Raw genomic sequence first — 12098 nt, 5'->3', positions numbered from 1 at the left:
ATTTAGTGTGCCGGCGGTGCGCAGACAGCACAGACATCGCACTACGGTATGTTTGAAACTTATGTATGTATGCGCTCAAGTACACGCAGGCGGCTTCCGCGAAGGCGGCCAGTCCAGGGCCAATGTCAAAGCAGTATTAAGCGAACAAAGTGGAGACCGACGGGGAGTTAATTAGCGTAGGGGCGCCGCGACGGCTGTTAGCCGTGACTCACGACCTACCTACCTAGTACACCACCTCCACCCAAGCAGACCCGAGGAAACTCGTTGGAGCGAAGACGGGAACTGACTAACCTCCCGCGTGATGGCTTTCTCAGCAGCGCGAGGATGACCAGTTGGTGATTCATCTCTGGCAGGACGGCCAGAGCGGGAAATCCCATGGCAGCTCTCGGGAGGACGTCCTATAACACTGCGTTCGATCCGACTCTCCGGTAGGCCGTGTTGCTAATTTAAGCTGGATTAAGCCCTTAAGCCAAGGCTAACTAAGTATCATGAAGCCCAGGATCACGTCGCATTGAGAGGAGAGATTATTGCCCGACTAGATCGCATTCTCGGATTCGTTACTTATGGCGCTCTACACTGCCTACACTGCCTACACTACATGTAGGCGGCAGGGGGCTGGCTGTGTGTGTCCCGTGGCCATCGCTCGCCATCACAACACGATGCCAGGGTCGGAATCAGGGTGCGTGCTTCAATGCTACTCATCTCCACGTGCGGCACAACCGGCTTCATCGCGTGCGTGTGGGACAAACGATGTGGGTAATTAGTAATGGGTTTGCGGGTCTCTCTCCAATGGAGCCTCAGCACCCAGCTGGCTCCCTTGTCCTTCCTTGGGCGGATACTAAGTATGGATGGCTACGATATTGCATCGGCCTATGCAACACTGGACATGCAGCACGTTAGGAGTACGTGGACTCCTTCGTCCACTACTCACCTACGTAGTAGTAACATATATGGCTTATATGTTAATGACCCGCAATAGCGGCTATGTTACCTAGAGTCTGCTAGAGGTTCAAAGCCGCAACTACGGGAGAGACAAGCAACTAATTGATGTGCACGAGGGATCCCATGTGCTCAGCTCGGAGAAGAAGCTGGGGCGGGCGCTACACTAGACTGGATGCTTAATTTTCTTTCTATGAATAGCTAGCTCGATGGACTTGACCTCTTGTGTAAAGCTGATTCATGGGTCGTAAATTAAAGACTGCGCTTAAACGTCATGGCTGCCCGAGAACCTGGCGCAGAACGAAATGCAGAAAACAACTACACCAACATCGGCTACTGCAGCTCCTCTTGCAAAGCATCAACGAGCCAAGACTAGGCTACATCCTTCTACCAAACCAACGTTATAAGCCGAGTGGGTCGATGGATCGTCATAATAGTTCGGAGTAAGGTACAGGCAATGTGTGCTCGACCTGTTTCAGTGCAACCTTCGAAACCTCAATGCTACAGAACTACCCACTACTCTTCCCAATTACTTAGTCATTACAAACATGGGCGGACCATGGTGATGGCTGCCGTTGTCAAGGGTATGCTCCTGCAAAGTGAGAACCATCAAGGTTGGGTTGTGAACACCACGCCGACTTGGAGGGTTGACTAAGGCGCAAACAATCCTTACATCCTTACAATAAACCCAAACTACCCCATATACACTACGCACTGCGCAGAGTGCCATACCCGAGTACCCTAGTCTCCTACAGTAGACCGTGTGCTGCTTACCTTTATCCATACTGTCGTTGGTCCCATCGTACAGCAAAGTGATATTCAGGGACCACAGCGGATTTTCGCTTTCAGGCCGATCCGCCTAGTTCCCCTTCTCGATGCGCCTGGGCCATATTTTTCCCACATACAGCATGCATGCAGGTACACATCCATGTGAGATGAGCGGGGATCAGTTGTATTCCACCTAGACCTTAGTCTATATGATCGATAGGCTAACTATTAGACAAACAAAACTACACATTGTCTGTCAGATACATACTGTAGAAATGAGCAATGGCAGCCTACCCCGGCACGTAACGGCACGTAACACCTTCCGCGTTCGTTGGACAGTGCTTGAATTTGAACCGCACAGCTTTGTTAAGCCTCCTTTCTCAAGAGGCTCATAATGTCAAGGTACTAGGCCGGCTCTTGATTTTCTTGCTTTTTTCTTGGGCGTGGTTAGTACGATCATGGGGTTAGTTAGAGTCGATAAGTCTTCTAGAAATGACCTAGCTAGGAGGCAGGGAGATTGTCTCTTCGGGTGGGCTGGGTTCCATCACAAGAACTAGTTAGTGTCTTTTTGCAAATACCATCTGACCAGCTAAACCCATTGAAGCCGAACCTGGTCACTCTAAATGTGGACACGAACAAAGTCTTTTCGTTCTTAGGAGATGCTGACGATGACGAATTGCAGCTCAATGCCCTCACACAGTTCTGGTAATCGAACGACAAAAGTCTGATACAGGACTCTGTACAGCCGGCAAGCCCACGGCTCCATGACCCTTTCCGTATTAGACTTATGTCGGACCCTGGATTATTGAATCGATAGATTGAGAAACTGTGCATGAACCACCCTCCACATCACCATGTCATCATTATCGACAACGAACTTTTGGCGATGCTTGTTGCCTAAGTATCCTAGACGGACGGCGCATCCTGATGTGCCGGCGCCGACATTGTCGTGCCGTGGGTGAGGCTATGGCACGTTGCAGCACCTACGGTGATATCGGTCAGCCTTCGTTCTCCGCATAGGGGTGCCGTAGCGCTACTTGCTGGTCCTCGCCGTTTTTTATATATAAGTATGATCGTTTCCCTTCATCGTGATGATAATAGTCCAGCAGACAACAGCAGCAACAGCAGCACCCGGCAGCTGATTTGGACAGTCTCTCTCTTCTCACCACGGTCTTTCTCCTCGATAGTTTATTCAGACATTCCTTCAACATGCACATCGTTCATCTTTTATCTGGCTTGACAGCCATAGCATTTCCAGCACTGGTTGCTGCCGCACCGGCATCTTCCGATTTGAGTCCCAGGCAGTCTGACGCCTGTGAATTCGACTCTGCCACCGCCCCTAACTGCTGGGGCGAATACTCGCTCGATACTAACTGGTACGAGGAGGCTCCCGACACGGGCGTCATCCGCGAGTATTGGTTTGAAGTCGTGAACAAAACGCTTGCCCCTGATGGCGTCGAGCGCATGACCCTGTCTATTAACGGATCGATACCTGGTCCAACAATCGAGGGTGACTGGGGTGATACCTTTGGTAAGCCTTGCACCACGATGAGCTTCACTTTTGGAACAAGGTACTAATGAATCTTGTGTAGTGATTCATGTGAAGAACAGCATGGAGAACAATGGCACCAGCATTCACTGGCACGGCATTCGTCAACTGAACTCTTCTGAGCAAGATGGTGTGGCCTCCATCACTCAATGCCCCGTGGCCCCAGGTGATAGCATGACGTACAGATTCAGAGCCACACAGGTACTGCTGTCTATATTCCGCCGTCAGGAATGGCTCTTACTAACCATTGGCTAGTACGGAAGCACTTGGTATCACAGCCACTTCTCCCTTCAGGCTTGGTAAGTAGATCGCCATACCTACTAGATATCGAGAATCCGAGCTGACAATCTCCAAGGAATGGCGTATTTGGTGGTGTTATCATCCACGGACCTGCTTCTGCTCCGTATAATGAGGATAAGGGTATCATCGCCTTGAGTGACTGGTTCCACCGGACTACCGACCAATTATATGCCACAGCCTCCAGTGGTGCACCACCAACAGCCCAGAATGGTCTCATCAACGGTCTCAACGTGTACGACGAGGGCGGCTCACGCTTCGAGACCAACTTTGAGAGTGGCAAGTCATATCGTCTTCGTCTCGTGAACACGGCTATCGACACCATGTTCCGCTTTGGCATCGACAACCACACCTTGACGGTTATTGCATCGGATCTAGTGCCCATTGTCCCATACGAGACGGATATGGTCAACGTTGCCATCGGCCAACGATACGATGTCATTGTCAAGGCCGACCAGGAACCAGGCAACTACTGGATGCGCGCCATCCCCCAGATCACTTGCACCACCAACGAAATGACGCTCAACATCAAGGGCATAGTAACCTACGACGACCTTGCCGTCGAGGAGCCTGTGACCGAAGCATGGCCATACGATGATAGCTGTGAAGATGAGTTGACTTCGAACCTCGTCCCTCACCTTTCCCTTGATGTCGGTGCGGCCACGTCTGAAACAGTTATGGACGTTACCCTAGATATTGTTGGCGGCTTCTTCAAGTGGAAGCTGAACGACAACACATTCCTCTCGGACTGGGGCGAGCCTAGTAAGTAACGCCAGATATCAACCTAACGCTGCTATACTATTGTACTGACAGTCTCTTCTCCAGCCCTTGAGAAAGTCTTGACTCCTGGTGCTGTCTTCACTGAGCAAGAGAATATCATCAACCTTAACGAGACAAACACCTGGACTTACCTCGTCGTTGAGTCGCAGCTTGGTCTGGTGAGTACCACGCAGACGGCAAATAGCATACAGAAGCTAATAGTTCCCAGGCACACCCAGTCCACTTGCACGGCCACGACTTCTTCGTCTTGGCTCAGGAACCCATGGCGACCTTCTCGGATGACTCGCCGCTGAACCTATCCAACCCTCCGCGTCGTGATGTGGCCATGCTTCCCGCATTCGGCTACCTGGCCATTGCCTTCACAAACGACAACCCAGGTGTCTGGCTTGCACACTGCCACGTGAGTACTTCCCCCTCCCACAGTACGGCTCCCGGCCTGTCCATAACTAACTATTTCGCGACATTCAGATCGGCTGGCACACATCCCAGGGTTTCGCGCTGCAGCTCGTCGAGCGCAACTCTGAGATCGGCGATATTACCGACCTGGACTCCCTCCAAGACACCTGCGCCAAATGGAACGACTACCAAGACACAAACAACGTCGAGCAGGAGGATTCAGGCGTATAAATCGCCATCGTCCGACAGGAAGAGTTTGCGCTGTCAGGCCCTTGGAAAGAATTTCACACTCCCTTTTTTGTCTTGTCGTCGCAGAATATAGAAGGTTGTTGGCGTTGGGGCGTTTTCTCGGACACTTCAGCCCCACTCTTTTCAATCGTTCCCATCCGAAGCCTTCCGAATCGCCTTCGTTTGAAACTTAAGCCGGGTCGCTTCGCTCGTTATCCCCCCCTCGTTCTCGAAATGCGGATACGCACGACGACATTCCTTGATCTACTCTCGTGGTATTGATAAACGGTCGCTCACTCGATGCCCTCAGTCGTTCGGCGGTCACTCAGACCGAACCATCATCCATCCATTCATTCATTCCGAAACCATCGTACCCATCATTGCATTCATTCGGAATTTTGTTCTTCTTCGTGCCATTTGCCAGAGCACTACCAGCATTGCCATTCTTTGATATGTAGCGGGCGCCTTGGAAGATTGGATATCGATCGGGCGTCGGTCACTTAAGTAGCATATAGCAAGCGGTTGCGTCAATTAAGGGTGCATAAGCATGGGAAGCGGGAGTAAAGAGTCAATAGGAGCATATTCTGGGAGGGATATGGGTTTTGTTTGGAAGAGATGTGAAGCAAGCGGTTTCAGCACAGTAACGTTAGTTTCTTGTTCTATATTTAAATTCTGGGATTATACTGCAGCAGACCATTTGAGATTTATATTCTTTGATTTTAAGTATGGGTAGATAAGAGTTGCCCAGAATGGAACCTACTCAGCAATTGTTTGCTGAATCGGGTAATTTCTTCATCCCAACACCCCTAGCTTTCGGAGAATCTCCGTCCATCTATCCTAGATTGTCCAGTAGCCCCATCCAAATTTCAGCGCTGAATACTTGCTCACCTACCGTAACCATCTATTTAGGTTAGTTACTATGTGTAAACTAATGCAATTCAAGACTTTATGATACTATTTCGCCAAGGCTTGAAAAGGCAAGAATTGATTCATTGGAAGTCTGTTAAAGTCACAGATATCTGTCAAATATAAGGGGTTATATCTGAAGCCAGGATATTGGGTAAACGGGGACCTTAGGGTAGAGCATAGGTAGATTCATCTTCAAGCCACATCAGTGTTGGCGGGCCACAGATAACGGGTGTGGCTGAAACGGAGTATGAAGTACGGTAGCCAATTAATGCACAATTAAGTGTTGGTGTTGCCTTCTTGCTTGTCCTAGTGCTAGTTGACCTTTTAAACGTTCCTACACGTTCTTCAGGAACCAGGCAAAATGGCATCGCCGCTTCACCGCCATCAATCATCGCTTGAAAACGTTATCAACTTTTCTCGAGAACCACTCTTGGAGACAGAGCTGCGCGACCATGCCAGTCGTAGATTCTACAGCATCTGCGAGCACTTTGATACCGGGCTGCCTCAGGGAGATTTTAGCCACCCTCGGCTTGTTCGTTACACCTATACATATTCACTTTCTCCAGAATCTGGCGATCACTTCCTACGCGCTTTCTTTAAAGCTGTTGGGCTTCCGATTCGCGGAGATGACGCTATTAGTTTGGAAGATATCCGCTCGAAATTCTTCGAATTTGGAGACTATCTTTTTACTAATTTCTTCTTGCCCGGTAACGCTTTGCTAGCTGCTATACTCTTGTTAGCTGCTAATGATGTCTTATAGTCAAGGCTTCTACAAGGAAGACCCCGCAGCCCTCACCCGCTTTATATTCTGCTGTCCAAGAGGCACAAGGTAGTAGCAGGCAACAGTATACCGGAACCGGACCACGATTATCAATCCTTCGGAGAGACTGTCTTATCCGTGATCGTCATCGCTATATAATATCACGAAGATTTGATTTCAATAAAGCGATGAAACGACGTCGTACTTTAGGTGGCCCTCGAGACGATAATAGTAATTTAATAGCTAACGATCCAATTGAGCCGGATCAGCTAAAAGTAGCACATATCCTTCCACACTCCCTTACGAAAGTAAATCAGATTGGTAAACTGGTACGTATTTTTTATTTGGGCGATATCTTATGCTAAATTTCTATTTAGGATACTTCTAAACAATCTGCGCTTACAATATTGAATATGTTCGACGTGGGTGTTGCGGAACTTATCCAAAGCCCCGAAATTGACCGGCCGTACAATGCCCTTACTCTAACTTACCATTTTCATCAATTGTTTGGCGATTTCTAAGTTTACTTTGAACCCGTCCCCGATAGAGATCATATCTATACGATTAGAACATATGTTACTGAAGAATACTTCTTCCGGCGACCGGCACTTCCTATAATCCGCGAGCTTTACCTCACTCCCGATTGGACAATCAAGCCTCCATCGCGTCGACTACTAGCTATACATTGCACTATTGCACATATCCTACATCTTTCAGGAGTTAGCAAGTATATCGATAAGATATACCGCAACATAGAGGAATACGGAGTACAAGCGGATGGGTCTACTCCATTAGGCCACTTTGTATCTCTTGCCATCAGGGAGCAAAGCTCTCCTATTTATACCTAGAAAGTAAAACAGTGAGGCGAGGCCCATTCGAAATGGATGAGTGTACCATCCTCGACCGCTGTGGCAATGCAGCTACCTCTCTACCCTGCCGGGGCGCGTAGTGAGACTAGGCGCTAAGCCTGCCACTACTGCTACTCATTGCCCCGCCTTCTAGCGCCACTTTTTCCGCGTTCCTTGACTGATTCGTTGAGTGCTTGGAAGGCTCGCTTACCATCACACCCTCTACAACTCCAGGAATGCCTACATGCCCGCCTCCGTACCTCTGTATCTCTTGCGACATCTGCACCTCTGTTCATATCTCTGCGGTGCCTAGCGCTCCTATCATTTCGACACCCTGCCCGCGACCAGGGCATATCTAGGAAATCGCTTTAGGTAAGACTTTGCGGTTGGTGCTAGTTGTACGTAAGCATGCTGTTGCCAAGTCCATCGAGGCACGTCTTCTAGCCCCTGGTGAGGGTATGTTCTGGCGACTTCTACATTGTAGCTGTTTTATCTACTGTTTGGCTATTGTCTAATTAATTCCTATAGAAGTCCTATGCGCTGCTACTCATTGCCATCCAGAGATCGTTTCCATCACATATAGCAATATATATATCTTTAAATAAGCTTTTTTTAACTTTTTATTTCTTATTAACTTATTTTTTAATATAAAGCTCCTTGCGTAGCTATAGCGAATGTATTGCCATAGAGGCAATGTAGGCAGAGTGGTTAGTATACCTAGTTAACAAGGCTACCACTTTACGTATTACTCCAATCCAACAACTTATATATTTACATAGCTCTATTATAGCCTCAATAGTCCTCGGCTTACTTGGTATCAGTTTACCGGTAATAAAACCGACTCTATCTTCAATGTCTATATGCAAGCACACAGGCGAGAAGGATAGGGACACTATACTAGCCAACTTATGCGCGCTGACGACGTCGTCGCGCGAGGCTGGAAAATACGTAGGTACTAGAAGAATGCGGTCTCTCACCATCACCCTATCGTGTTGTGGACTTCTACATCCTGGGTAGTAGCAGATACCGAGTAGGTATTAATTACATTTGCCTGCCCCGACTGTCTCTTCCTCGTATCACTTGATTCATTGGCGAGTGGGCAACTGATCGCTCGTACGAAGTACTATGTAAGCTCGGGAAAATTTGTCCTTCTCACCCACGGGCCGAATTGCCAACGTCATCCAATCGTAGGGCCCAATGCCGGTTACATCTGCCTTCCTCAGGGTCTGCTCAGGGCTTCCCCTACGCTAGGAAAAAGCCACCTCCAGCAAATCCCAAGTTTCCCCGCATTCGGGACTTTGGCTTGGCGCTGGGCTAAGCTCATCTCCAGGACACTAGAACTGGTGGAGTTTAACATATGTTGGGGTTGAATGGGGTCATCGCAGCGCCATCTCCACGCTAGACATAGGAGATACCACAACGAATGGTAGTGAAGCAGGCGGTAACCTCGCAACATCTGGTGATTCTCACCGGCGCTAGACTACAGCCGGGAAGGCTGTTGCTGGGCTATTATGTAATTATCGCCCTCGTGTGATTGCAATAGTATTAGTTACGTTCATCTAGCTGGGCCTATCTCCAACTCACAAGGGAGTTGGGGGAGGCACTTAGAGCGAGGAGATATATAGTTCGGGGTCTCCGTCTGGAGTAATTCTTATCCCCATTTTCCCGCTAATTGGCGCTGATCTGTTAGTTTGAGTCTGTTTTCCTGTAGTGCTGGTCACTATCGCTGAGCGACATTGTTCATGATAGGTGACTGGTGGAAGGGAGACGAGTTCGGCTAGAGCTCGTGAAGGAAACCCGAGCGAAGCGGTCTAGCTAGGTACAACCAGCCCTGCCAGACCTTGCAACTTGGGGGTCACATTGGGCAATAAAACCTGTCTCTCCCTCTCGTTTGTATAACTCCACTCGCATCTCTTCGTCGACGTTGCGAGAAATCTGCGGGCAATCTACCTAGTGTCCAATTCGCACCCATTTTGTACATCGCCAGATAGAAAAGGCAGCTTCTATATTCTGCGACTAATGGAGAAACCGGGGGATGGACCTGCGCCGCCCAAGGTCGCAAATGATGACATGGTCGCCGATTCGAGCCATATCTCGGACGTGGGACGAGCATCGTCCTCCCACGACGACGCCAAATCCGTCCACGTTGTCGACACGAGCGGAAATGTCGCCGACGTGCAGCAAGCTGTGGCGAGAGGGTTGCAACCTCCAGAGATCATTATGCGCTTGACGCCCGAGGAGCGCATCAAGCTCGAAAAGCACCTCGTCAGAAAAATCGATTGGCGCTTGCTCCCCATGATTATCATTATGTGTAAGTGAAGTACCGGCACCCTTGGCAGCCCTAAAAATGCTTATCTGAAGTGGCGCCGTGCGGGAGCGGGAAACGCCCAGCGACCAGTCGGCTTGGTATTACTTCGTGGCGTCGAGATACAGTCGCTAACAGTTTTCCATGGGAATAGATATCTTGAATTACATTGACCGGTTAGTTAATATTACCTTTCCGTGGTGCTAGAGAGTGTCTTCCTACTAACGTCGCATAGAAACAACATCGCCGCTGCGAAATTGGCCGGTTTGCCGGAGGATCTCAACTTGAAAGGGGCCGAGTTCCAGACGGCCGTCAGTATTCTCTTCGTTGGGTAAGACTACTTACTTTCCACGGAAAACGATTGCGCGGTGTCTCTGACTTGGTGTAGTTACTTGCTGATGCAAGTTCCTTCGAATTTATTCTTGAACAAAATTGGATTGCCTGGTATCTACTTGCCGGCTTGTGTAAGTCGGGATCTAGAAAGACGGCTATGCTGTGCCAGAATCTTCATAAAAACTAACTTTGTATGATATAGATGGCAGTTTGGGGCGTCATTTCAGCATCTACAGCAGCAGTAACAGTAAGCAAACACAAGCAACCTCTCAATACACGGATGAATATATCGAACTAATATGAGCACCCTAGAACTTTGGCGGTCTACTCGCGGTACGATTCTTCTTGGGTTTCGTTGAAGCTGTGTACTTTGTAAGTTCTGATGCACCCCACGCCAAGCATATCTATTGATACTGATCCTCATTCACAACAGCCTGGATGTTTGTACTACCTCAGCTGCTGGTACACGAGAAAAGAACTCGGTCTACGCACTGCTCTTCTATACTCGGGTGCACTGTGAGTATTTCCTTCAAGTGCCTCTTTTCTATCATTTCAAGTTGAAGGAGATTACTGACTTTCGCCATTTGTAGTATTTCCGGTGCATTTTCGGGCTTGATCGCAGCGGCCGTCAAGGCAAACCTTGACGGCGCAAGAGGCTATGGTGCCTGGCAATGGCTCTTCATCATCGAGGGTGTCATCACCGTAGCCGTGGCATTCATCGCACTCCCCATTCTGCCTAACTTTCCACGGACAACAAAGTGGCTCACCGAGGAAGAGAGAGCTCTTGCGATCTGGCGGCTGGAAGAAGACGTGGGTGAGGATGACTGGGCTGGTGGAGAGCAGTCTATGTGGGAGGGCGCCAAGCTCGCATTTACTGATATCAAAACTTATGTCTTGGTAAGTCTCTGGGATCACCCTTGATTTAAACAAAGATTCTAACATCGAATAGCTGTTATTGCTTCTCGGTATTGTGTCATCTGGTGGTGTGACGAACTTCTTGCCTGCAGTTGTCAAGACTCTGGGATATCCCCCGGTCGAGACTCTTCTATTGACAAGTCCTCCGTACGTCCTCTGCGTTGTCACCTCCTCTCTCAATGCGTGGCATGCGGATAGGACCGGTGAGAGATTCTGGCATATCACGGGCTCGCTGTGCGTTGCTCTCGTGGGTTTCATTATTGCCGCAACCACATCGGGCATTGGACCACGTTACTTTGCTATCATTATCATGGTAAGCTCCTAGATTCATGTTATACACTCATGTACAAGCAATTGCTAACACTCAGGTAGATCCCGGGAGTGTACGGCGCCTTCGTGGTATCACTGGCCTGGATTAGCAACACTATGCCTCGACCCCCTGCCAAGCGTGCTGCTGCCCTGTCCTTTATCAACGCTGTATCTAATGCTACCAGTATCTACGTCAGCTATCTGTTAGTCATCCTACCAAACATGATTTGCACAACGTGTGTAATAAATAGGCACTATGCTGACAACGAAAACAGATATCAAGACTGGATGGCGCCTCAATATGTCATCGCGTTCGGTGTCAACAGCGGGACCACTGTGCTCTCCATCGCAGCGGCTCTCACTCTAAGGATCATGCTCACGAGGCTCAACAAGAAGCTTGATCAGGGTATTCATGTCGAGGGTGCGATTAACGCATTACCGGGACAGGCGGCTGCTCACGGATTCAGGTTCAAGGTATAGAGAGGTTATCAACGGGAATGTTAAACTGATAAGTCGTAACCCATACATAGCGAGAATAGTATTGCACTCGCAGTTCCTTTCCAACAGAGCAGGAATGAAAGAAATAACCGTTCTATGACTCTTAGTTCCCATACGTAAATCACCGGCTTACCTACTAGTAGCTAGGCACATCGCCTCATACGAGCACACTTGTCTTTCAGTTTTGGGTTGCTGTTGAGGACGACTAAATGCGAACAAAAGTTGAACCAAGGTAACGCCGCCGTGCATACTCATGTCTACCTT

General features: G+C 49.0%; 4 protein-coding genes across 4 annotated transcripts; all 4 read left to right on the top strand.

Moving 5' to 3' along the window:
* The first annotated feature begins 275 nt into the window (after positions 1 to 275).
* F5B22DRAFT_502405 (uncharacterized protein) lies at positions 276 to 1040 on the top strand. The gene is made up of 2 exons (XM_047972465.1): positions 276 to 428; positions 495 to 1040. Exons 1-2 carry the CDS (start codon positions 376 to 378, stop codon positions 898 to 900), a joined length of 459 nt encoding a protein of 152 aa, XP_047833808.1. The 5' UTR covers positions 276 to 375; the 3' UTR covers positions 901 to 1040.
* Positions 1041 to 2916: 1876 nt separating this feature from the next.
* F5B22DRAFT_661186 (multicopper oxidase) lies at positions 2917 to 5675 on the top strand (the record flags this gene model as incomplete). The annotated part of the gene is made up of 7 exons (XM_047980349.1): positions 2917 to 3238; positions 3300 to 3457; positions 3512 to 3555; positions 3612 to 4315; positions 4379 to 4491; positions 4542 to 4733; positions 4802 to 5675. 7 exons carry the CDS (start codon positions 2917 to 2919, stop codon positions 4958 to 4960), a joined length of 1692 nt encoding a protein of 563 aa, XP_047833807.1. The 3' UTR covers positions 4961 to 5675.
* Positions 5676 to 6227: 552 nt separating this feature from the next.
* F5B22DRAFT_643381 (uncharacterized protein) lies at positions 6228 to 7147 on the top strand (the record flags this gene model as incomplete). The annotated part of the gene is made up of 3 exons (XM_047978259.1): positions 6228 to 6573; positions 6627 to 6955; positions 7004 to 7147. The coding sequence occupies 3 exons, from the start codon at positions 6228 to 6230 to the stop codon at positions 7145 to 7147; spliced, it is 819 nt and encodes a 272-aa protein (XP_047833806.1).
* A 1695-nt stretch (positions 7148 to 8842) lies between these two features.
* Positions 8843 to 12085, top strand: F5B22DRAFT_594078 (major facilitator superfamily domain-containing protein). Its single transcript, XM_047974024.1, has 11 exons — positions 8843 to 9785; positions 9934 to 9955; positions 10015 to 10110; positions 10168 to 10243; positions 10315 to 10359; positions 10425 to 10484; positions 10546 to 10628; positions 10703 to 11009; positions 11062 to 11340; positions 11400 to 11539; positions 11612 to 12085. The coding sequence occupies exons 1-11, from the start codon at positions 9494 to 9496 to the stop codon at positions 11814 to 11816; spliced, it is 1605 nt and encodes a 534-aa protein (XP_047833805.1). The 5' UTR covers positions 8843 to 9493; the 3' UTR covers positions 11817 to 12085.
* The last annotated feature ends 13 nt before the right edge of the window (positions 12086 to 12098 follow it).

The sequence above is a fragment of the Xylaria bambusicola genome (assembly GCF_022495145.1).
Source record: "Xylaria bambusicola strain CBS 139988 unplaced genomic scaffold F5B22scaffold_7, whole genome shotgun sequence".
NCBI lineage: Eukaryota > Fungi > Ascomycota > Sordariomycetes > Xylariales > Xylariaceae > Xylaria > Xylaria bambusicola.
This window is presented reverse-complemented; position numbering and strand designations above follow the sequence as displayed.

Excerpts from the sequence above, each read along its gene's own strand:
- F5B22DRAFT_594078 (XM_047974024.1), top strand. The coding sequence starts at position 9,494 with ATGGAGAAACCGGGGGATGGACCTGCGCCGCCCAAGGTCGCAAATGAT. Across the intron at positions 10,485-10,545 it reads TCGTTGAAGCTGTGTACTTT|CCTGGATGTTTGTACTACCT; the intron begins GTAAGTTCTGAT and ends CATTCACAACAG. Across the intron at positions 11,010-11,061 it reads ATATCAAAACTTATGTCTTG|CTGTTATTGCTTCTCGGTAT; the intron begins GTAAGTCTCTGG and ends AACATCGAATAG.
- F5B22DRAFT_502405 (XM_047972465.1), top strand. The coding sequence starts at position 376 with ATGGCAGCTCTCGGGAGGACGTCCTATAACACTGCGTTCGATCCGACT. Across the intron at positions 429-494 it reads GCGTTCGATCCGACTCTCCG|CCCAGGATCACGTCGCATTG; the intron begins GTAGGCCGTGTT and ends AGTATCATGAAG.